This window comes from Macaca nemestrina, chromosome 4 (genome assembly GCF_043159975.1).
Source record: "Macaca nemestrina isolate mMacNem1 chromosome 4, mMacNem.hap1, whole genome shotgun sequence".
Lineage (NCBI taxonomy): Eukaryota > Metazoa > Chordata > Mammalia > Primates > Cercopithecidae > Macaca > Macaca nemestrina.
The window spans coordinates 62,226,883-62,250,374 of record NC_092128.1 but is presented as its reverse complement, the minus strand read 5'-3'; the positions used below and the strand labels follow the sequence as shown (position 1 = coordinate 62,250,374).

Below are 23,492 nucleotides of genomic sequence, written 5' to 3'. Positions count from 1 at the left end.
ACTATAGCCTAATAATTTTAGAACTTTATTCACAGTGTTTTGTTATTTCATTTCTTCCAAAAATGAGTCAACTATACTCTATAACAGTTGTTCTCAAAATGTGGTTCACAGACCTCCATGGTTCCCCGAGATTTTTAAGTTCATAAAGTCAAAATCATTTTCAAAACACACTGAAATTATTATCTATTTCACTTGGTTGACATTTATATTGGTAGTGCAAAGTAATAGTGCATGAAAGTGCTAGGAACTTATTTCCAATTAAGGCAGAGGCAAGAAACTGTGCTTGTAGACACTTTATTTATTTACCAACATGCTCTTACAGGGAAAAATATGCCAGTTTCACTTAAGGGTATCCTCAATGAATCAGTTCAACTGTTTAAAAATCTAAATCCTTCAGTGCATTTCTTTCTAATATTCATGTGATTAAATAGGAAAAATTCTTAAAGTGCTTATGACACATACCAAAATATAATGGTTGACTTAAGAAGTCTGAGGCTGCAGTGTGCCATGATCAGGCCACTGCATTTCAGCCTGAGAGACAGAGTGAGAACCTATCTCTAAAAGGAAAAAAAGAGGTGAAGTGCAGTGTGGCTCATGCCTGTAATCCCAGTGCTTTGGAAGGCCAAGGCAGGAGGATTGCTTAAGGCCATGTGAGGCCAGCCTAGGCAATATGGCAAGACTCCATCTCTACAGAAGGAAGGAAGGAGAAAGAAAGAAAGAGAATGCAGCTGTCTTCTATTAAGCCATGCACTAATGAAATTGTAAAAATATAAAAGAGTACATCTATTATATTTTTGTTTTGGAAAATATGGTTATGTTCATTAAAACATTTTCATTAAAGCAGTTATTGTCATTTAATTTGATTAATAAATATTTTTAAATATCTACTTTGGAATTTTAATTAAAAATTAGGAATTTTATATTTCTAATATTGGTAGTTATCCACATAAACAAATATTCTTTGAAGACCCTCAATTTCTTTGAGTGTAAAGAATTCCTGAGATCAAAATGTTTGAGAATAAATTATCTACAGCCATGTTTAAAGACCTTCAATAGATTCCTATAGATCTAAAGGGAAAAAACAAATTCTTAACATGGCTTCAATTTCCAATATGTTACAATCTCATAGGCATTTATTTCTCATGTTATGTTTCCTTTTGCGAACACACTGTTCCTTCTCTCTGGAATGTCCTCCCTAATCCATCTCACCTAATTAACTCTCATCCTTCTGGTTTCAGCTTAAGCAGCACCTCCCTAGATATCTGCTCCTTTGTTTTAGCCTCCATTGAAACCATGCTTCTGTACTTCAGAACCTTTCCTCTTTTTATAGTTATATATTTATTGATGGAAATATTTGATTAATGGTTTTCTTCCCAATAGATAGAAAAACCATGAAACCAATAAGCACCCACATTTTGGCTTATCATTATATTCACTCTTCCTAGCAGAGTGCTTAGCACAGAGTAGGGTGGGAAATAAAATATTTGTTGGAGAATGAATAAGTGAATTAATGCATGAATTGATATAGAGTCGTATCTCTTGATAGAGTCATATCTTTGTGAATTGATACAGTCATATCTATTACTTCTTCTGCCCTAAAAGTCTACAGTTGAGTAAAATTGATCTACATGCATTTCTCCATACCTCCCTTGTTACTAAGGTATCATAATATTTAATATACTTTGGTGTAAGCATCTGTATATTTATCAGTCTGCCCATAAGATTGTTCACTCTTTAAGGGCTTTAAGGGCATGGAACTGTATTTTATTCATATCTAAATAAATGAATCTGTGATAAATTTTGTGTATTTTATTCATCCGTGAATAAATTTATTCATCTGTGAATAAGTACACAGATGAATAAAATACAGTCATAAGATATTTAGCACTTAGGATGTCATAAGATATTTAGCACTTGATAAACAGTAAATGAATGTATGAATGAATTATTGAACTAAACATTTCATATATGGCATTACATACTTCTTTACATTTTTATTAAATTCTCCCAGCTAAAACTCAGGTAATGGGAGAAATAAAGATTGCACTGAAGAAGGAAATGAAGACAGATGGTGAACAACTAATAGTTGAAATTCTCCAATGCAGAAATATTACATACAAATTTAAGTCTCCTGATCATCTACCAGGTATCTAATTTTATTATAGTCATCAATATATCTAGAATTTTTTAGGGATGTGTCATATATTCTGGAAAATGTTAACTAAAATTTGAACTGTACAGTAAATAGGTCAGAAAAAAGAACTGATTAACATATGTAACAAGTTGTTTTCTTTCGGTTTTTAGCTAGATATTTTAACATATACATTAGCGTGTTATATTCATTAGACAACAGAAGGACAAATTTAAATTGCTAAGAAAATAGATATATCAGCTAGATGTGGTCGCTCCTGCCTGTAGTCCCCACTGTGTAGAAGGCTAAAGCAGAGAGATCACTTGAGCCTAGTAGTTTGAGGTTAAGTGAGCTATCTGGCCACTGCATTCCAGACTGGTGACAGAGTAAGACCCTGTCTCAAAAAAATAATAAATAGGCATATCTTTTAATCATTTTATGTTGTCTGAAACAAATTGTTTACAATCTGCTGGCTTGGTACAAAATGTAGGAAGAACTCTCAGTATACTGTTATAATTCTTTCAATAGAAATTTATACGATTGATGGAATTTAATAGGCTGAATTCTTATTTTCAGATTTATATGTGAAAATATATGTGATGAATATTTCTACCCAAAAAAAGGTGATCAAGAAAAAAACAAGAGTATGCAGACATGATCGAGAGCCTTCATTCAATGAAACTTTTCGATTCAGTCTAAGTCCTGCAGGACATTCTCTTCAGGTAACTCTGTATTATGTAGTTGATATGTAAAACTTCTCATTCATGTTGTATTTATTTTTATTCCATTATTCAATATTTATATACTGATCATACACTATATGACATTTGAGAAGTTAATTATTTTTTAGCAGTATCTCCCCAGGAGTCTTTTAGAATTCCACAGCCCATTCACCTCATCCAATCAGTTGCCAAGCCTTCTCTACTCTGCCTGCAGTTTATTTTACATAGATTCCTCTTATTTCCATGCTCACTGCCACTAAACCTTTTTAGGTCCCCATCTTTGTTATTCAAATCATTTCACCTGTTTACCTGGCCAATTGTAATTTATGTCTTATCCGTTTAGTTCATTTCATCACAGCACTGCCAGAGTTACCTTTTAAAACCCTAGTTAGTTTACATTAAACTTGTTAGTTTACATTAAAGGTCTTCAATTATCTTGAATCATTATCTTGAATCATTCAGAGTCTTCCAAAGTGAGTTTTAATTGGACTGACTTAGTCTCAGCTCCTTGGATACTTTTCCACTCAATACTCCAGTCACAACAGACTCTCTTCAAGTCATGTTAAGCCTCCAATCCTTTGCTCATATTTTTCCGCCCTTCAAAGCTCCCTTTTCCAACTCTCACCATCTATTACAATACTCCACATCTTTCATCTCTCCTTACTGATGACCCTGGGTATCATTCATCATACTGTATTCACAAAACATTTTGCTTCTATTATTAGGTTACCAATTTCAGTCTGTCTTGTAACAACAATATCTGTACTTATCTGTCATTGCTTCTATGCTATCAGTTTCTCTAGGGCAAGGCCTAATTTTCATTGCCTACAGCCTACACAATGCTTTGCACATAGTAGGTTTTCAGGAGATATAGAGACAAGGAATGAAAGTAGAAATGGGGGAATGAGAAAAGAGAAAAAAATGTAGGAAGAGACCATGGTACAGGAAATTAAAGGTTTGAATTAGAGACAAAGATAAAAGATATTACAAAGCAAAAATGTATCGAGAAGATTAACTGATATTAGACTAGAAAGGAATAAAGAAAAATGACACTCTGAAGTCTGTGTCAACAAATGTATTATTTCACAGAGATTACGTAGTCAGGGGATTTGGAATAGAGAAAGATCAAGAGTTTTTCTGAAATGAATTTGATAAGAAGGCAGAGATTCAAGTGAAAATACACAATGTCATTTGAAATCCCTGAATCAGAAATCAGAAGAGACAGTCATATCTGGATGTACAAATTTTGAAGTCAGAAGCATAAAAGTTAAGTTTTAGCCAGGAATAAGGGTAAATTATATAACCAAAGGAGATTCTGAAGAGAAAAAGAGAATACAATTACAAGGATTAATGCTTAGCTCCTCTGAATGCTCTCTACCTTTCCTTCAACTCATCTTTAAAATGAAAAAAAAAAATTCTTTAGTTTGAGACCCTTGTGATAAGTTCTGCATATGACTTCAAAAAGCAGTTTGGAAGTACATACTGTAGTAAAATCATCAGAAAATTTAACACTAAATAAAAACAATGCCCGGTGAAGTTATATTTATTTGTTCAGAATTCAGATAATCTTTTATTTGATTTGGCTTTGTGTAAACTAGTAAAAAATTATTTGGCAAAGTTATTTTGTGAAACTTTCCATCAATTTAAGCATAAACTTAGAATTGGCTGGTTATACATTTCTTACCTAGTATTCTCATTTTCTTCAGAATGTGTCTTTTCCTTTGCAGAATAATACAAATGTTGATGTGAATTAATTTATATTACATGCAAATCTTTAGAGAACACCTTGATTATTAGTTCTCCTGCAAGTATATCTGCTACTTCTACTCAGCGTCACCCTCTTTTGTGCTATTTTTTTGATGATTAAATGTTCTTAAAAGAGGTTGAAAACTGTACACATATATACGTATATAAATTAAATATGTTTATTTTTGACTATTTTTTCTAGATTTTACTTTTCTCCAATGGAGGGAAGTTTATGAAAAAGACCTTAATTGGTGAAGCCTGTATCTGGCTTGACAAAGTGGATCTCAGAAAAAGAATAGTCAATTGGCACAAACTTTTGGTCAGTCCTACTCAAACGCATTGAAGAAACACGTCTTCTCAGGGTATAGAAACTGCTCTAAATAGCCTCACATCAAGACTACAGTTGGAAACTAAGCTAAGTTTTGAGAGGCAAATGTAAGAATGGGAACAACAGGCAAAAACATGCTTAATACCTTGTACATTTATTGTTGTGTATGTATCACACAAAGATATTCTATTGAAAAAGTTCACATATTGAAAATAAAAAGGAATGGAGTTCTGAGACCTTGAATTTCCCATGGCTGTGAAGAGAAACTGTGAAACAAATTTTGATTACTTAAGGCAAAAATCTTTGAGCAGAGTTGAGCTATACCTTAAGACAGATGCTCAAAGATTAATGTGGTTTCCATGTAGCACAAAGGTAATTCTTTATGCAAAGAAGCCTTGGTTGAAAGGAAAGAACTGATGTAACAAATCTCAGTTTTCAAAACTTCAAAAATCTTCCTTCATCATCTTCTATTCAGACAACCAGATGCTTTCAGATTCGGACATAAGATATACCTACAATATGTGTCCAGGACTGGAAGTGAGGTGGCTATGTTCTTAGGGAAAATGGAATAGGAGATGTACAAATTATGCCTTTTAGGCCGTATCTTACCAGTTTTCTGTGTGTCTAAATGTTACAAGGGTATACAACACTGACTTTGGAATCCATGTGGTAAAAGCACATTTGTTTCAGTGTAACTTGAAATAATGTAGAGTGAAGATAATACTAGGTAAAAATAAAATTGAATTTATCTAGAAATAAAACTGTGACTGGCTAACAAAGAAGAATGTTGTCCCATAAAATACTGGAATTTTGTTTGAAACCATCAAAATCTTCATAATTTACCATTAAGCCAAGACATCTTCAATCTATGTACCAAAGGACCTAGAGTAAACTGATATGTTCTAGGAAGCATGATAACTTACTCTTTGTGAAACTGCAAATAAATGTATTATCCTGCACATTTCCTTTCTCTTGCGTGATGCATTGACAGAGAAAGAAAATTCTTTCTCTGGCAAACGAACTATATTAATCTTGTGATACTGATTAATTAAATGGATATCATTTCCTCATTTCATAATATTTTACCCTTTTTTTCCTTAATGAGTTAATTCATTTACTGATTGTATCATGAAAACATGACACTAAATGAGTTCTTTCTAGTGCTCTATTTTCTTACTTTAGTGACAATATCACAGTGATCAAGTTCATCAATGTTGGGAAAATATGTGAAAAGTCAACACTTACTGGAGATTAAAATATACTTTGAGCTATTTTAATAATAATGAATAAAACAACTAATGTCCAAGTCTTAAAATCAAGCACCCTCTTCTCTATTAGCATTATTAATTAAGGAAGTAACGTGAAAGTTGTGGAAAACACACTCAGCAGGGAATAAAAGCCTGTCTTCTGGTCTTAGTTCTGCCACTGACTATGTCACCTTGCACATGTCACTTAAACTCACTTTACCCCAGTTTTCTTATCTGTAGGATAAAAATAATTATATATCCTTAACCTTCCAAATGAGATGTTGTGATGATAAATCAATGATCCATGAGAGATGAAAGCACATTTCCAAATATAGTTTTATACACAGAAGTGAGGAATAATTATTACATAGCTTTTTAATTCTCAAATTTTATATGTGGAAACCATCATCTAAACCAATGGCAAGGATTGACATGGATAAAAGCAGTAAATTAGCTGCAAAACTTATTTTTTATTTAAAATATAAACTTTAACCTGAATAAACGTGAAGAATTACATGAAAAAGATTTGCAAATTTTGTTATCCTCAATTAAATGAATAATGCTGGTCTTACCCAATTCCTACATTCTACCCAAAATAAATAAATCAAATTGCTTCTTAGAGCATTCTGAACTTAAAACTTTCTGCTTTATTTAATGGTGAAGTGTTAGTGGGATTAGAGAAACCCATCTCTAGATATTGGTTGGATATTGAATTTTCTCATTTTTAAAGAAATCAGTTTTATATATATATATATATAAATTCACTCAGAACATAAATTCACTCTTCTGCAAACTGAGAAAGATAACCATAACTTTTCTTCCCTCTATTTTTTAATCCCCCTCCACTGACAGTACAATGTCATTTACCATTGACATTGCTCTAAAATGAGCATGGGAGAGTGGAATCATCAAAAACATTATATTGCTAGTATTTTATTTTTAGAAACTATTAGATCTGCTGATGGTTGCCATGGATATTTCCAGCAGAAACTAGCACTTGAAGAAGCCTATAATCATCACTCATAATTGGGGAAGAAAAGGTCCAAGAAGATCTCCTTCTGACATAAAAAGGCTCTGATATTTGCCCTTAAAAGAAAACCCTGACTCATCTCTGATCCTCTTTTGCAGCCACTCATATCCAGAGGTATGCATGAGAGTTTGTATAACCAGTTAGTTTTCTTCATTCCAGTTGCAATTTCTTTTAGAATAATATAAATGGAGGGATCACCAAAACAAAGATTATCTCTTTGGTAGCTATTTAACCTGAAAGAGTAGGAGTCCTTCCATTATAGAAGCCCCTCCGTTCCAAGGAACTAGTGATGGGGCTAGGTCAATCAGCAGAGCTGACAACAGGGCTTCTTTTTGTGCACCAGCATTCCCCTTCAGAGAGCATAAGATCCTGCCAGTGTGCCAAGTTTGAAGCTGACCAAACTTCTAGGTTGTACTGGAATTATTCTATGCAACACTGATCCTTATATGAATGCGTTTCTTCTGAATGATGTCGATTACCCTTCTTACAACAAAACTGTTTCTTTTTTATTGCAAATAGGGCTCTTGGTGTTTTTTACTTTTTTGTACATATCACAGTACATGGTTTTTCACTCTTTAGTTTATTTCATTTTATTGGAACTAACTTTTTTTTATTCTAATACTGACAGAGTTTGTAATCTCTATATAATACGTAATTACTCCAATTACAGCACTTTTACCTTGAAGAGCATCTCAATTTTTCCCACAATTTCATTGAGTCATCAGAGACTGATGTTGCTTCTTGGTTTAAAAATTGGTCCTAAGGAAACTTTCAGCTGTAGAAACAAAAGCACAGAGTGAATTTTTACAAAAGACAGGGAAGATAGAATAGTCATTACAGACACAAATAACCCTAGTAGCAAGAAGTTGGTGTTTTCCCTGTTTTTACTTAAGATTAAGGAGATTTTTGGTGACTCTGAACCCTTTATTTATATTTCAGTTTAAAATATCAAGACTAAGGGGCATCAATTGTCTTTATTCCTTAATATTGCCCATATTTTAACAAATTACACTAATTAAATGCATATTTTCAGCATACCAGTGGAATTAATTTTGTGGATCACACACATTTAAATAGTCATATTGTGGGAATATTATAGCTGGTAACCAGCTGATATTGATTCTTATTATAGGAATGACTGTAATGATAGTGGTGGTAGCAGTAGTGATATTAGCGGTGGTGGTGATGTGAAGTAAAATAAAATTATATATTATATTGTGCCCAATTTATTAGAAATTATTTGATCAATGCTTCATTTCATCAAAATATCATAAAGATGTTTATAGTATTTTTTTACTTTATTATTTAAATCATAACAATATTTTTAAAAACTTATTTTCATTGCTACAATGTCAAATATTCCAAAATCAGCCAACTACAGCTATATATGTGTTATGTGTGATAGAAGTGATCTTCCTTCCCTCTTTTTGAGCTTGAAATGAAAGTGAAAGAAGACTCAATGAATAATTATGAGTTATTTATTTAATAATTACTTACCTTGGGTATAGTACAATAATGAATGAGTGAAACAAATATTCTCATTGAATATGATACAGTGCTGTTTTCTGTATGTTTCATGTTCTATTATTAAAGGTATCCATTAAGCCAAAATTATTTAATCAAATTCTTTATCTGATAGGTAGATTGAGAGCATTTTCTTAATTCATTACCTTGTACATAAGTATACATTTGGTAAAGTAGACCAAGTTGAAATGTTCATTTCATTTGGCATTCAGCATGTGAATATGATTATTGTTTGATTGTGTCTGTATATTTGTTAGGTGACGTGCTCAGGTGCTCCCACTACTGATTAATGTGTGTGCTAATATCCTAACAACACATATGAGGTTTAAGAAAAAATTTTCTTGTCTGAAAACATAAACACCTTAATAAAACTGATTTTGAAATAAAAACTAAAGTACTTGAAGATATGTCTTGTTTCTGACTATATGTTGCATGCCATGTTGGTGATTTGCTAATGTGTTTTTTTGTTTGTTTTACCCAAATCCCTTTGGAAAATCTAATAGACAAATGCAAATTCTTGGACTAAGGACTGTATAAATTGACCTGAAAATAACATGAGAGTTGTATTTAAAAAAAAAATGCTTGTAAATCCATCTTGAGTTTTACTCTATGTAAAAATATGTCTTGGTTTTGTGATTGTATACAAGATGTATCTTGATAACTTATGTAAATTGTGCCGTATAAAGGCTGTTGCCTCAGCCTTACCAATAAATATTGAAAATATCACCTTTGACTTCTTGTGTTTATCAACTTGATAAATTCATCCTTAATATAAAGATAAAACTTTTCAGGACATCTTCTCTGAAAATTGTATTGTAAATATATTCACTCGCCCAGTTTTAAAATTGTATTGTAAATATAGCAGAGTTACAGAAAACAGAATTAAACAAATGCATAGCTTCATAAATGATCAGATGTCAGACATTCTTATAACCACCACCCAGGCCAAAAAATTGAACTTTGCCAGCCATCTCATAAGTCTTCCATTTAACCCATCTCTATCACAACTCACTCCCACCCTTCTAAATGTAACACTATCCTGATTTAATGATAACAGTTTCTTGATTTATCACTCACACAGCCCACAAAACACTAGTGTAGTTGTCATGTTCTATTTTTAATATTTTTCTAAGAGTCTTTTAATTTACATATTCTCCTACCCCTTCCTTCTTTTTCAGTGAGTCTCTCAAAAAAAAAAAAAAAAAAAAAAAACCACTTGGTCTTTGCACCTGTAAGATTCCTTGCAAACTGGGTTTTGCTCATTGCATACTATAGTGCAGTTAACAAGTTTCTCTGCCTCTGCGTTACTTGTACATTGGTATTTTTTTCTATATGCCTGGTCCAAATCATGTTCAATTTCTTTGTCACAGGTTGGTCTTGTATTCCTGTACTGGGAGGCACATATGTCTGGTGGTCTCTTACTTTGTCCTGCTTGTGGCCACTGATGCTGAATCCCTAAAATATATTTATTAATTAATTAAATGTTGCAAAATGATAATATTATATATCAATCATTATTTCTTCTTGAAATATTTAGAAAAAGATAAACTTCTTTTGAGTCAATATTTGGTTACCCCATGGTATAGTCTGTACAAGAAATCTAGGATAAAGGCAGAGAAAGCTGGACAATTTCCCTTTATTCGTTTACCATATTTCAAAATAATAGATAGTTCCCTACCATCCTCCAAAAATAATGAATTCCTTTTTGTTTTTACTTTTAATGTCATTATAAAACCAAAGATTGAAACATATTTAATATAATTCTTTGAAGCTATTATTCATATTAATGCTCAGATTTACCCTTTTTGGCCAGTTAAGGCATGTCTGAGGGGGCTTACATGTTTACTACATTCTTTGATACTCTCTTGCTATAACAAGTAAGTTATCTATCATTTTTTAACCTTAAAACAGTGTAAAAAACTAGTTGCTTTAAATTTTTATTTTTTATCTATCCATCTCTCTGCAATAATTAAATTTAGGAATGTATTGATACTGATTGATCAAATTTTATGTAATATACTTCTGGTAAACTTTTAAGGGCATTCTTAGGTGAAGTGTATCTTGGAGGTTTTCTTAAGAAATGCCAGGTCTAAAGAGTTATAAATAGATGAATGATTACCAAGTTCAGGTTTTTGACTATTTATTTTCTAGGTATTAAAAACTGAAAATGCCTCAAACTACAGTCTAAAGATCTTGAAGACTGAGACAAAATAGTTATCTATTAAAAGATAGTGGTAAAACTATAATTGCAAAAATATTGAAATCTTTCCTTCTTGTATAACTAACAACTCCAAACAAATTTAATTTTTTTAATTTTGATATTTTTACTTTTTTGTATTATATTTTTCATTTTATTATTTATGAAATGAAGGAAGAATTTCATGGATTATTTATAAGAAAACAATCTTCCAAAATTTGAGTATTTGAAAAGATTAATTAAATGAAAAAATCCATGCCAATCAAAAGAAAACCAAGTTACCATAATCAGATATGAGAAATGTTCATGGATGCCAAGATATCTAACCAATAATGAACAAAACCAATCCAGCAATGTATAAAAATGATAAGAATCATGATCAAGTTAAATTATACTATTTGCATAAGAGTATTTTAATATTGGGAAATAAATTAATGAAGTCTACCACATTAATATACTAAAGTATAAGAATGATAAGGTACTGTGATATATTTGATGAAATTAAAAATTCATTCGCAATAAAAACTTCATAGCACACTTGGAATGGAATAGTACTCTTTAAATCTAATGAATTGTATCTATGTATAAAACTTGTTGGTGAATGACTTTTCTTTTGAGACCAGAAACAAAACAAGTATACCTATTGTATCATTTCTATTTAATATTGCATCAAATATCCCAGTCATGTATCAAGGCATGGAAAAAAATACAAATATATTAACCAGAAGTAGAAAAGAAAAGAAAATTATAATTATTTATAGATTATATGTCTTTATGCATAGAAAATGCAAACACTCAACAATTTTCTTTAGAATATACAAGTGAATTTGTCAGTTCTACTAGATACAAATGAAATTGTTAAAAGATAATTTTTATTAGCATCAAAGGTATCAAATCCTTAGGAATACATTAACAAAGAAGTTAAAGACCTCTACAGAGAATCTTATTCAGATAATATATTAAATAAGACCTGAATACCATGTTCACTGATTGAAAAAGTTGAATATTGTAGTGATACTCAACCCTTCCCAAATCACAAATGCAACAAATGCAGGTATTCAATGTAACCACATTTTTCTTTTTTCTTTCTTTTTATTGAGACAGAGTCTCGCCCTGTCGCCCAGGCTGGAATGCAGTGGTGCGATCTCAGCTCACTGCAACCTCCGTCTCCTGGGTTCAAGCGATTCTCCTGCCCCAGCCCCCCGAGTAGCTGGGATTACAGGTGCATACCACTACACTCGGCTAATTTTTGTATTTTTAGTAGAGACGGGGTTTCACTATGTTGGTCAGGCTGATTTCGAACTCTTGACCTTGTGATCCACTCGCCTCGGCCTCCCAAAGTGCTGGAATTACAGGTATGAGCCACCACACCCAGCCCAATGCAACCACATTTTTAAATATATGTGGAATTTCACAAGAAGATTACAAATTTATGTTGATGCACAAAATGCCAAGAAAGTCAAAGCATACTTGAAGAGGAAGACCAAGTTTGAAAACTATTTTTCTAATAGTTATTAATACTCATAAAAGTAGACAAGTTACACTCTAGACAATCCTAAGGAATAATTTTTAAAAAGTACCAAAGTTAAAAGAGTATAGTACTAACACAGGATAGATAAATTGAACAATAGAACAAAATAGTGAGATCAGCAGACTAACACGCAAATATATATGTATCAGAGGAGGCAAAATAGATCTGGATAAAATCATGAACTTTTAATGACTAGTGTGGGTCGATTAACTACTTGAAAAGATAAAACTGGATATTATCTCACACAATTAGCAAAAATAAATTGCATTTAATTTTAAAACTTCAATGTGAAAGTCAAATTTATAAAACATTTAGAATACAGAAAAAACTTTATAAACTCGGGTTATAAAAACATTCTTAAGACAGAAAAATACTAATCGAAAGGCAAATCTGATAAACGCAACTACACAAAAATAAAGACTTCTGTTTCTCATAAATTATAAAAATATTGATAAGAAAAGCCACAAAATTCAGAAAGATATTTGTTATCTAAAGCAATTTTAAAAGGACTACTGTCAAGAATACACAAATATATCAGAGGACAAAGAAATTCAAATGATTAATAAGCATGCATGGATGCCCAACCTCATTAGTTTCAGGTTAATTTCAGTTTAAGCTACAGTGAGACATCATATGCACATTACATTGGCAAAAATATATTCTAGGGAACTTAAATATTGGCAATGTATTAATAATTCTCATGTAAGTATAAACTGATATAAGCATAAATTGGTACAACCCTTTTTTAAAATAGCTTGAAATCACCTTGTAAATTTAAATGCCTCTACAAAGTAAATGCCTTATAATTCAATAATTCCATTCCTAGATATAGATATCAGAAAAATTTTTGAAAATGTGCACCAGGAGACACGTCCAAGCTTCCACTCAGATGGGTTTGGCAACTGTTATGATTGGTATGTGACTTTGCCTTACCCATCATTAAATATTTTTGATATTATCCTTGCAAGCATACTTATATTGGTATCATTCTTTATAGCCCCAAACTCAAAACAACCCAAACATCAATAATAAAATAGGTAACTATTGTACAGTATATTAATGCAACAGAATAATATGAAACAATAAAAATGAACAAACGAGAGCTATACATGTCAATATGAATGAGTTTTACAAATATGTGGATAAAAACTATAGTGTGATTCTAATAACTACGAAAATTCAGGGGATGATTATCACAAAAGAAAGGATAGGTTACCTCACAGGGGAATAAGTAGACATAATTGGCTAAGGGAAGAGAAGGAGGGAAGAATTAAGACTTTAATACTTAAATTCAATGCCTAAGCAAATCCTCTTCCTTCTCCTCTCCCGCTCCAAATACGTTTGTCATTGTCTTCATGACATGACAGGGAGGAAGGAATCCACTGAAATTCCTCTCTCCCCAGCAAGAGACTAGGAGATAGGGACACTATCTTCCTTGATGACTGCATTCTAAAGGGACGACTCCATCATCCTTGGGAAAGACCATCCTGGTATATAAAACTGAATTGAGGCAGGCTTTGAGTCTGGAAGCCTGTCTATTCTTTCTCCAAAAGCATTCCTGATTTTAAAAAGTAGGAGGAGGAAGAGGAGCAGGAGGAGGAGGAAGAAGAGGAAGAAGAAGGAGGAAAGAAGAAAGAAGGAAGCAGCAGCAGCAGCAGCCTGTCATGAGTGTGGTCAAGCTGAGGGAAATGTTAAGATCTAGTTGCTCACATTCCAACCACTTGCCACCTTCCAACACACGCACATACACACACACACACACACACACACACACACACACACATGCCCCTGAAGTGGAAATAACCTTGAAAGTGAGTTGTCACTAACCTGACCAAAAGCGTATTGAAATTGTAAATTTACCCTAGAGTAGAAGATGAAAATAAGGTCGGTAAAATCTGTAACCTCTTCTCCAGAAGGTAAACAATCAAAAAGATTGTCCAGTGCTAGAATAGGTTAATTAACACCTTCTAAAAGACATTCACTCTCAAATCTGTGAACAAATAGTTGAGACAATTTAGTGATTTGAGAATTTTGTAATTTTTTTACAAATCACATTTGTAACCTTGTAACCATGTAACCATGACAACCTTTCTGTTGTCTTGCTTGTTGCCCATTTATATATAATTTCTCAAAAAAGTCACTATAATTAGCCAAGATTTAAAACTAAATTGTAATGCTCACACTGAGTCAATATCTGAATCTAAATACATGTAACCAATAAAATAAGGCTCACTTTCTGGGCAATGTATTGTGCTTCTGCTAGAACTCTGTCCAGTTCCATCATTTCTGGTATTTCCAGTTTTTTCTGAACCTTATGATTTGTTCATAATCATGAACAAATTTTCTTCCTTCTTCTCCCTCCTCCTCTTCCTTCTCTACCTCCTGCTCCTCCTCCTCCTCCACCTCCTCCTCCTACTACTCCTCCTTTTTTAAATCAGGAATGCTTTTGGAGAAAGAATAGACAGGCTTCCAGAATCAAAGCCTGCCTCAAGTCAGTTTTATAGACCAGGATGGTCTTTTATATTTTCATATATTTAGAGGGTCCAAATGCAGTTTTGTTACATGGATTAATTTGGGAATTGTTAACCTGCCATCATTTTTCATACTTTTGAAAATTACAACTACTATCTCATTTGCATTTTCCTTCTGTTTTGAAAGGACAAAACACAAGATTTATTCAAGGCCACCTCATTAAGATAAATTAAATGAACAGATCAGTTATTTCAAGGTATATGGATTTATGTGGGTAGCCACAGTATTTTCAAGTAAGGTTATTCTATGTACAAGAGACTATATGACTTAGTTTTAAAAAATATAGGATATTTAGTCACGAGAATTGGACTCTAAACCATAATTTTGACACTGATTAGTGCTACAACACCGGGCAGGTATCCTTAAGGCCTCAGGTTTCCCAAGTTAAAGAGTTGGACTACATCACCCGCAATATTCCCCACAGATCTAACAAAACCAACAACACTACAGCATTCTTTAAATAAAACCTTTCTGTTGTCTTGCTTGTTGCCCATTTATATATAATTTCTCAAAAAAGTCACTATAATTAGCCAAGATTTAAAACTAAATTGTAACACTCAATCTGAGTCAATATCTGAATCCAAACATGTAACCAATAAAATAAGGCTCACTTTCTGGGCAATGTATTGTGCTTCAGATAGAACCCTCTCCAGTTCCATAATTTCTGGTATTTCCAGTTTTATCTGAACTTCATGATTTGTTCATATAATTGTCTTAGTTTTTAGATTTTAAGCACAATAGAAAGGTATGGAGGACAATTACGAGGCAAACTAATAAGCATAAGCATAATCTAATCTTTGATCATGATCAAGAAATACCAGTATTATGACTGGGCCATTTCATGTATGTGCCCATCATCCTACTTCTGGAGAGGTCATTGACAAAGGTGGCTAATGTCATCTAACCAAATCATTTTGTCTACTGCATTGTTCACTATATCTTCTTTTGTATATGCTTTCTTAGGCATTAACTTAAGATTTAAAACTCTTCACACTCTGTACCAGTTCCCATGTGTCCACCCACATGCTATCCTAGACCTTCTTGTCTCTGATCTTCCAGTCTTTTCCCCCTAGGCCCTTCACCAGCCATCAAGACCCTTAGTAAATGTCCAGAAAACTGTATATATTATCCCCTCAGGCCATTTCTCCCTCCTCAGACTGGATGACCAGGTTCTTCATTTTCACCTCCACATGTTGGGAAGATGTTTTCTTTCTACTGATTATCAAGTAATGCTACAGTCTGCTGTCATCCATTTTCAGTTTGAGCTCTTATACTGAGACTGCCTGTCTATAAATCAAGCATGGGTATTTTTCCTTTTCTTCAGTTGGTCTTAGAAAATACATCGAGTAAAGGGCACTGGTACAACCATTCTGAGTGACATGTGGGTCTAGGCCACCTGCTCATGCAGCCTGCCTGTGACCTTATTGTTGCTTAAACTTGATCTCTAATGTAGTACTTTTAACTTGTGATGGACTGCTGCTGTGCCTGCTGACTTTATGACATCATAGATCTAAGAAAGCCAGTTCATTATGGGCAGTTCCGGGAACATGCTTACATGGTGCCCACAGTTAAGTGTTTCATCTGTACTAGGGCGAACTCTCATGCCAAAAGGTGATTCTCAAATGGAGTATAATTCTCCACTGCAGATGTTATGGCCTTGCTTCAGAATCCCAGTAGGATACACTAAGATTCTCCCACTGGGGTTTGCCATAAACTTACATTCCATCTTCTCCCACCACTGACATTTACAACAATTTAGAGCCTGACAGATTACATGACCCAAGTGGTAGGGCTGCTTGACCCACATCCTCAACCAGCAGCAGAGCCCTTTTCTATTCTGGAACTCATTTAAAGCTATCATCCTTTCATATCACTGGACTTAAGGGCTAGACAATATTGCTATGTTCAAAATGTGTTCCAGCCATGACCCAAAAAGGTCTTTCAGGTGTGGTGCTTCCTTTTCTGTGATAAGGGCAGGAAGATACATAAATTTGACTTTTAGTTTGCAGAGGATACCTCAAATGCCCCTGATCACTGGACCCCTAAAAACCTGACTGAAATTGCAGTTTTCAAAAATGTGTCTTTGCAAGTCTTCCAAAACACTAGCCACTGTTTTTTGAATTATTGAAATCAGCGTAGTGTCATCAATAAAATAAATAAATAAATCATAATAAATCAATAAATCAATGTAATAGCCTATGAAGTGTCCACATGGTTGAGATCAATTTTAAATATATTATGACAAAGGGTTGAAATAATTAAGACAGTCCTAAGGTGAAACTGTAAGTGAATATTGCTGTCCATTCCACATACATGAAACTTTCCCTGATATTTTTCTGATCAGAGTTTTTTTAAATCATGCATTCACAAAATCCATACCTGCGAGCTACATTACCTGAAGCCTTAATATCAGCTCTAGCAATAATACCACCCATGTATAGTAGCTGCAACCAGAACCATTACTTGGCTGAGCTTACAGTAGTCTGTAGTCTATACTTATTCTCCAGGATCCATTTATGTTATCCATGGGCAAGAATGGTAAGTTAAACTGAGATATGCTAGGGCCACACATTCCTGCATGCTTCAGCTCTTGAATAATGTGTTTATTTCTACCTTTTCTCCCTGTCCCCCAGAGACACACTGATTTACTGTCTTGGTACAGGTAGGAGGGAGGAGTAATTTCAGAGGTTTCCACTTGGTCTTTCCAAGAAGTCCAAAGACCAAATATGGGGAATACGCCAAATGTCAAGTAAAATACCAATTGCATATTGAAGACCAGGAAATGACCACCAGATATGTCTGTGAACACAGTGAATCCACTCTAGGCCTGGCTTTAGCAGACTCCACTTATTACATGGCTACTGTAAATCTCCACCCTAACTAGAGGGCCCTGATGATTCATTGAGTCACCAGGTATCAATGTCAACTCAGAAATCTGTTCAATATTCCTGTGAGTACTTCTTTTTTCCTAGTAAATGGTCACATGAGTAAATAACTATAAGTCCCTTTGAGAAAAGACTTGGGGAATCGTTACATTATATACATGCTGTGGCATAGGAGACTTGTTCCTTTATGGGCACATGGTCATCTCTTTAGTAAATGAATCCTGAAACTTAAAATTAATAGGCATGAGAAGTGGGCAAAGCATTATAACTTTATGTGTGGCAACTGGCCTCAGCCTCCTGCTTCTTCATTCTAGCTTGTTTTTAATTGTAGATGTCAAGCAGCTCACTCATTAGCTACCTGTGTATTTTGCCCATAGTGATGCTATATTGTATTAACAATCTCCATAACTCCCTGAAGGTCAAGCTCCCTTGACTACTCCAATCTTGTATGTCCCCTGCTTTTGTCTGTTAAGCCCTGCCACTTAGACTCAATTATTCACATCTCAGCTTGCTCATGAATACTAATCAGACCTGTTCTGGGAGCCCCTTTCCATCCAACTGCCCTGTCATTCTGAGATGAGCTGCCACTGAACTTATGGATGATGATGCCCTCACCAATTGATTCCTGTTGGCTGAAGGACTCCCTGTGACCTCTCATGAAGCATATCATCTAATGGGGCTTCTGGCCCTACATGCCATACATTAATCAGGCCCACATTCTGAGCCTTTTGCTTCTGCCAGGCAACCCAGGCATTTCCACTTTGCTCCACCAGGGCCATCACTTATTACTGGTTTCTAAGAGCCACTCTTAGCAGAAAGTTTATTCTATATTCTGGGGTCCTTACCAGGATGTAAAATCAAACGTCTCAAAAAAAAAGTGTTGCCAAATCAATTGTTCTTATTCAGTCTTTCACTCTGGCTTCCTTGATCAAGCACCCTCAAACCTAACCCCAGGGGTGATCCCTTGGCTACTGTTTGTACATTGTAGCATATTGTTGAAATTCCTTCAGTTTATAAACTCATTTCCCCCTTATCAGCCCAGTATGTCTCCAGTTAAATTGTGCTAGAATTCAGTCATAGTTTTCAGCTTTATAATCAGGATAAGCAGGAGCAGCAACTCTTGAGAAGGTCACCTGTCATCTTGCAAAGGAGAGGCTGCTCTGTAACTTTTTCCTGCGGGGGAGCAGAGCTAGCTCTTACTAGGGAGGGACAGTCTTCTCCCTTTCGCAAATTCTGAGGGTCAGAGGCATCTGAAAAGCCACAATTCTCAGGGATATTGTCAAAGTAAAAATTGCACTGGAAGACAAAGAAGACTTTATTCAAAGCTGCTAAAACAGAAGAGAGAGGTCGTCTGAGGTCAACTCCATTGAAACAAAGGGAAAGAGGAATTTTCACAACCGGGGTGATCTCCTGGAAAAGTGCTGGAGGACATGGGCTGGGGGTTGGGCGGTTGATAAGTGGGATGTGCTAATCCTGAGTTTGCAAATGTTTTTTTCTCAATTATGAGGGCATCTATGTTTGCTAATTGGTGCCCATAAAAGTTAGGCTCCCATTCTCACACAGAAACTGAAAAATGAGTGCACTCTCTTTCCTCGAAATTACATGTCAAAAGAGTGGCTTCTAAGTAGGAAGAAAGACTTTCTGGGATTATAAAATTAGCAAGAGGCTTTTAAAATGATTTACATCTCAAAGGGGCAGAGAAAGAATTTACAATTACAGGTTTTCTAAAGTAAGTGTTCCAGTGAGAGGACCTCAGGGCTTTTAAAGCCACCACCCCAGTCAGCGTTTACTCAGGTGTTCCAATTCTATCTGGTAGGGTTCCAGAGATCCTAACCACAGCCCTAACCTTAGGGGAAACCTGTACTGTCTTTGCTGAATATTAAAATGTCTCTGGAGCTCTGCAGTTCTCACTATGAAATCCCGGTCTGCTTCTCAACAACTCTCAGCTCTTCCTTTGCAGTTTAGGCTTCTTCCTAAACTACCATAAAGGGTCTCTGGCTATCACACCTAACTTTACGAATTTGTCAACTTCCTTATCATTTATCATTATACCTCTATAAAGCAACAATTCAACTTAGTAGTAAATAGTCAGTTCTGCTGTCCTTACAGGCATTGTTCACTCTGTGTCTTTCAAATGCCTTGATCCTCACACCCAAGACATTCCTCTCCCTGGGGACTTTTCCTAAGTCATCACTCCTGAAATCAGCAGCAATTGGGCTGCCACCTTATTCAGAAATATCTATGCTTTGCATTTCAGATGATGTATTTCCTTTTTAAGTGTTAAATATTCTTTATTTGATATTACACATACACCACACTAAAATGCCTTTCAATAAGTACAAGAAACTTTTTTTTTTTTCCAGACAGAGTCTTGTTCTGTTGCCCAGGCTGGAAGTCAGTGTTGTGCGATCTCGGCTCACTGCAACCTCCACCTCCTGGGTTCAAGTGATTCTCCTGCCTTAGCCTGCCGAGTAGTTGGGATTACAGGCACGTGACAACACGCCTGGCTGATTTTGGTATTTTTAGTAGAGATGAGGTTTCACCATACTGGCCAGGCTGATCTTGAACTCCTCACCTCAAGTGATCCACCCACCTTGGCCTCCCAAAGTGCTAGGACTACAGGCGTGAGCCACCGCGCCTGGCCAAGGAACCATTTTAGATACAGGAAATTCTAATTGGGTTGGTATAGTTAAAACCAAAAATATAAAGTAGACGTTGCTACCTTATCTTCAGCCCAACCTTTAAGAGGCAAACAACACAAAACACAAATGAGTCTTGCTTGGTTCTGAGAAAGAGGGGGGATTTCCCCAGTATTTAAATATAGTCACTTAGCCAGTTATATACATCTAAATATAAAACCAAGCTCTAATAAGTTTTAAGATGGCATGCACCATCTTTGTGGAAAATTGAACATTATTAATAAAGTCCAATCATATATTTAGAAGATGAAAACAGCGATAGCATTTACTGAATCAGAATTACTATTAACATTAAAATAACCAAACATATTAATTTAACCACAAGTCAGTGTTAGTTAAGTCAGGACTGCCCAAGAAAAATATTCTGTCAGTCATTCATGATCAGAATTCTGATGTATGAGATCTATTAAATCATGGTACACATAAAAAAGTCACAAGACATTCCACAGAAATACAAACTACCATCAGAGAATACTATAAACACCTCTACGCAAACAAACTAGAAAATCTAGAAGAAATGGATAAATTTCTGGACACATACACCCTCCCAAGACTAAACCAGGAAGAAGTTGAATCCCTGAATAGACTATTAACGAGTTCTGAAACTGAGGCAGTAATAAATAGCCTACCAACCCAAAAAAAGCCCAGGACCAGACCGATTCGCAGCCGAATTCTACCAGAGGTACAAAGAGGAGCTGGTACCATTCCTTCTGAAACTATTCCAATCAATAGAAAAAGAGGGAATCCTCCCTAACTCATTTTATGAAGCCAACATCATCCTGATACCAAAGCCTGGCAGAGACACAACAGAAAAAGAAAATTTCAGGCCAATATCCATGATGAATATGGATGTGAAAATCCTCAGTAAAATACTGGCAGCACATTAAAAAGTGCATCCACCATGATCAAGTCGGCTTCATCCCTGGGATGCAAGACTGGTTCAACATATGCAAATCAATAAATATAATCCATCATGTAAAAAGAACCAATGACAAAAACCACATGGTTATCTCAATAGATGCAGAAAAGGCCTTCAATAAAATTCAGCATCCCTTCATGCTAAAAACTCCCAATAAACTAGGTATTGATGGAACATATCTCAAAATAATAAAAGTCTATTTATGACAAATCCACAGCCAATATCATATTGAATGGGCAAAAGCTGAAAGCATTCCTTTTGAAACCATGTCCTCTCTCAACACTCCTATTCAACATAGTATTAGAAGTTCTGGCCTGGGCAATCAGGAAAGAGAAAGAAATAAAGAATATTCAAATAGGAAGAGAGGAAATCAAATTGTCTCTGTTCACAGATGACATGATTGTATATCTAGAAAACCCCATCATCTCAGCCCCAAATCTCCTTAAGCTGATAAGCAACATCAGCAAAGTCTCAGGATACAAAATCAATGTGCAAAAATCATAAGCATTCCTATACACAAATAATAGAGTGTCAACTCATGAGTGAACTCCTATTCACAATTGCTACAAAGAGAATAAAATACCTAGGAATACAACTTACAAGGGATGTGAAGGACCTCTTCAAGGAGAACTACAAACCACTGCTCAAGGAAATAAGAGAAGACACAAACAAATGGAATAACATTCCATGCTCATGAATAGGAAGAATCAATATCATGAAAATGTCCATACTGCCCAAAGTAATTTATAGATTTAATGCTATCCCCATCAAGCTACCAATGATTTTCTTCACAGAATTTGAAAAAACTACTTTAAATTTCATATGGAACCAAAAAAGAGCCCATAGAGCCAAGACAATCCTAAGCAAAAAGAATGAATCTGGAAGCATCACACTACCTGACTTCAAACTATACTACAAGGCTACAGTAACCAAAACACTATGGTACTGGTACTAAAACAGATATATAGACCAATGGAACAGACAGAGGCCTCAGAAATAGTGCTACAACTCTACAACCATCTGATCTTTGACAAATCTGACAAAAACAAGCAATGGGGAAATGATTCTCTATTAATAAATGGTGTTGGTAAACTGGCTAGCCATATGCAGAAAGCTGAAACTGGACCCCTTCCTTACACTTTATACAAAAATTAACTCAAGATGGATTAAAGACTTAAACATAAGACTTAAAACCATAAAAACCCTAGAAGAAAACCCAGGCAATACCATTCAGGACATAGGCCTCGGCAAAGACTTCATGACTAAAACACCAAAAACCATGGCAACAAAAGCCAAAATTGACAAATGGAATCCAATTAAACTAGAGCTTCTGCACAGCAAAAGAAACTATCATCAGAGTGAACAGGCAGCCTACAGAATAGGAGAAAAATTTTGCATTGTATCTGACAAAGGGATAATACCCAGAGTCTACAAGGCACTTAAACAAATTTACAAGAAAAAAAAAAAAAAACCATCAAAAAGCAAGTGAAGGATACGAACAGACATTTCTCAAAAGAAGACATTTATGTGGCCAAGAAACATTAGAAAAAGCCCATCATCACTGGCCATTAGAGAAATGCAAAGCAAAACCACAATGAGATATCATCTCATGCCAGTTACAAAGGCAATCATTAAAAAAGTCAGGAAACAACAGATGCCGGAGAGGCTGTGGAGAAATAGGAACGCTTTTACACTGTTGATGGGAGTGTAAATTAGTTCATCCATTATGGAAGACAGTGGGGCAATTCCTCAAGGATCTAAAACCAGAAAAACCATTTGACCCAGAAATCCCATTACTGGCTATATACCCAAAGGATTATAAATCATTCTCCTATAAAGACACATGCACATGTTTGTTTATTGCAGCACTGTTCATAATAGCAAAGACTTGGAGCCAACCCAAATGCCTATCAATGATAGACTGCATAAAGAAAATGTGGCACATATACACCATGGAATACTGTGCAGCCATAAAAAAGGATGAGTTCATGTCCTTTGCCT

General features: G+C 34.7%; 1 protein-coding gene and 1 long non-coding RNA gene across 8 annotated transcripts in view; one reads left to right on the top strand and one right to left on the bottom strand.

Moving 5' to 3' along the window:
• LOC105475406 (piccolo presynaptic cytomatrix protein) overlaps nucleotides 1–9,454 on the top strand; it is a 406,277-nt gene extending 396,823 nt beyond the window's left edge. For all 7 annotated transcript variants that reach the window (XM_071094749.1, XM_024790856.2, XM_071094748.1 and 4 more), the window contains 3 exons: nucleotides 2,012–2,146; nucleotides 2,708–2,853; nucleotides 4,802–9,454. In XM_071094749.1, the coding sequence (XP_070950850.1) occupies nucleotides 2,012–2,146; nucleotides 2,708–2,853; nucleotides 4,802–4,942 (422 nt within the window). In that variant the 3' untranslated portion in view covers nucleotides 4,943–9,454. The remainder of the gene's footprint in view (nucleotides 1–2,011; nucleotides 2,147–2,707; nucleotides 2,854–4,801) is intronic.
• LOC105475408 (uncharacterized) overlaps nucleotides 7,884–23,492 on the bottom strand; it is a 114,577-nt gene continuing 98,968 nt past the window's right edge. The window contains exon 3 of the long non-coding RNA XR_983324.3: nucleotides 7,884–7,979. This is a non-coding gene — a long non-coding RNA (uncharacterized lncRNA). The remainder of the gene's footprint in view (nucleotides 7,980–23,492) is intronic.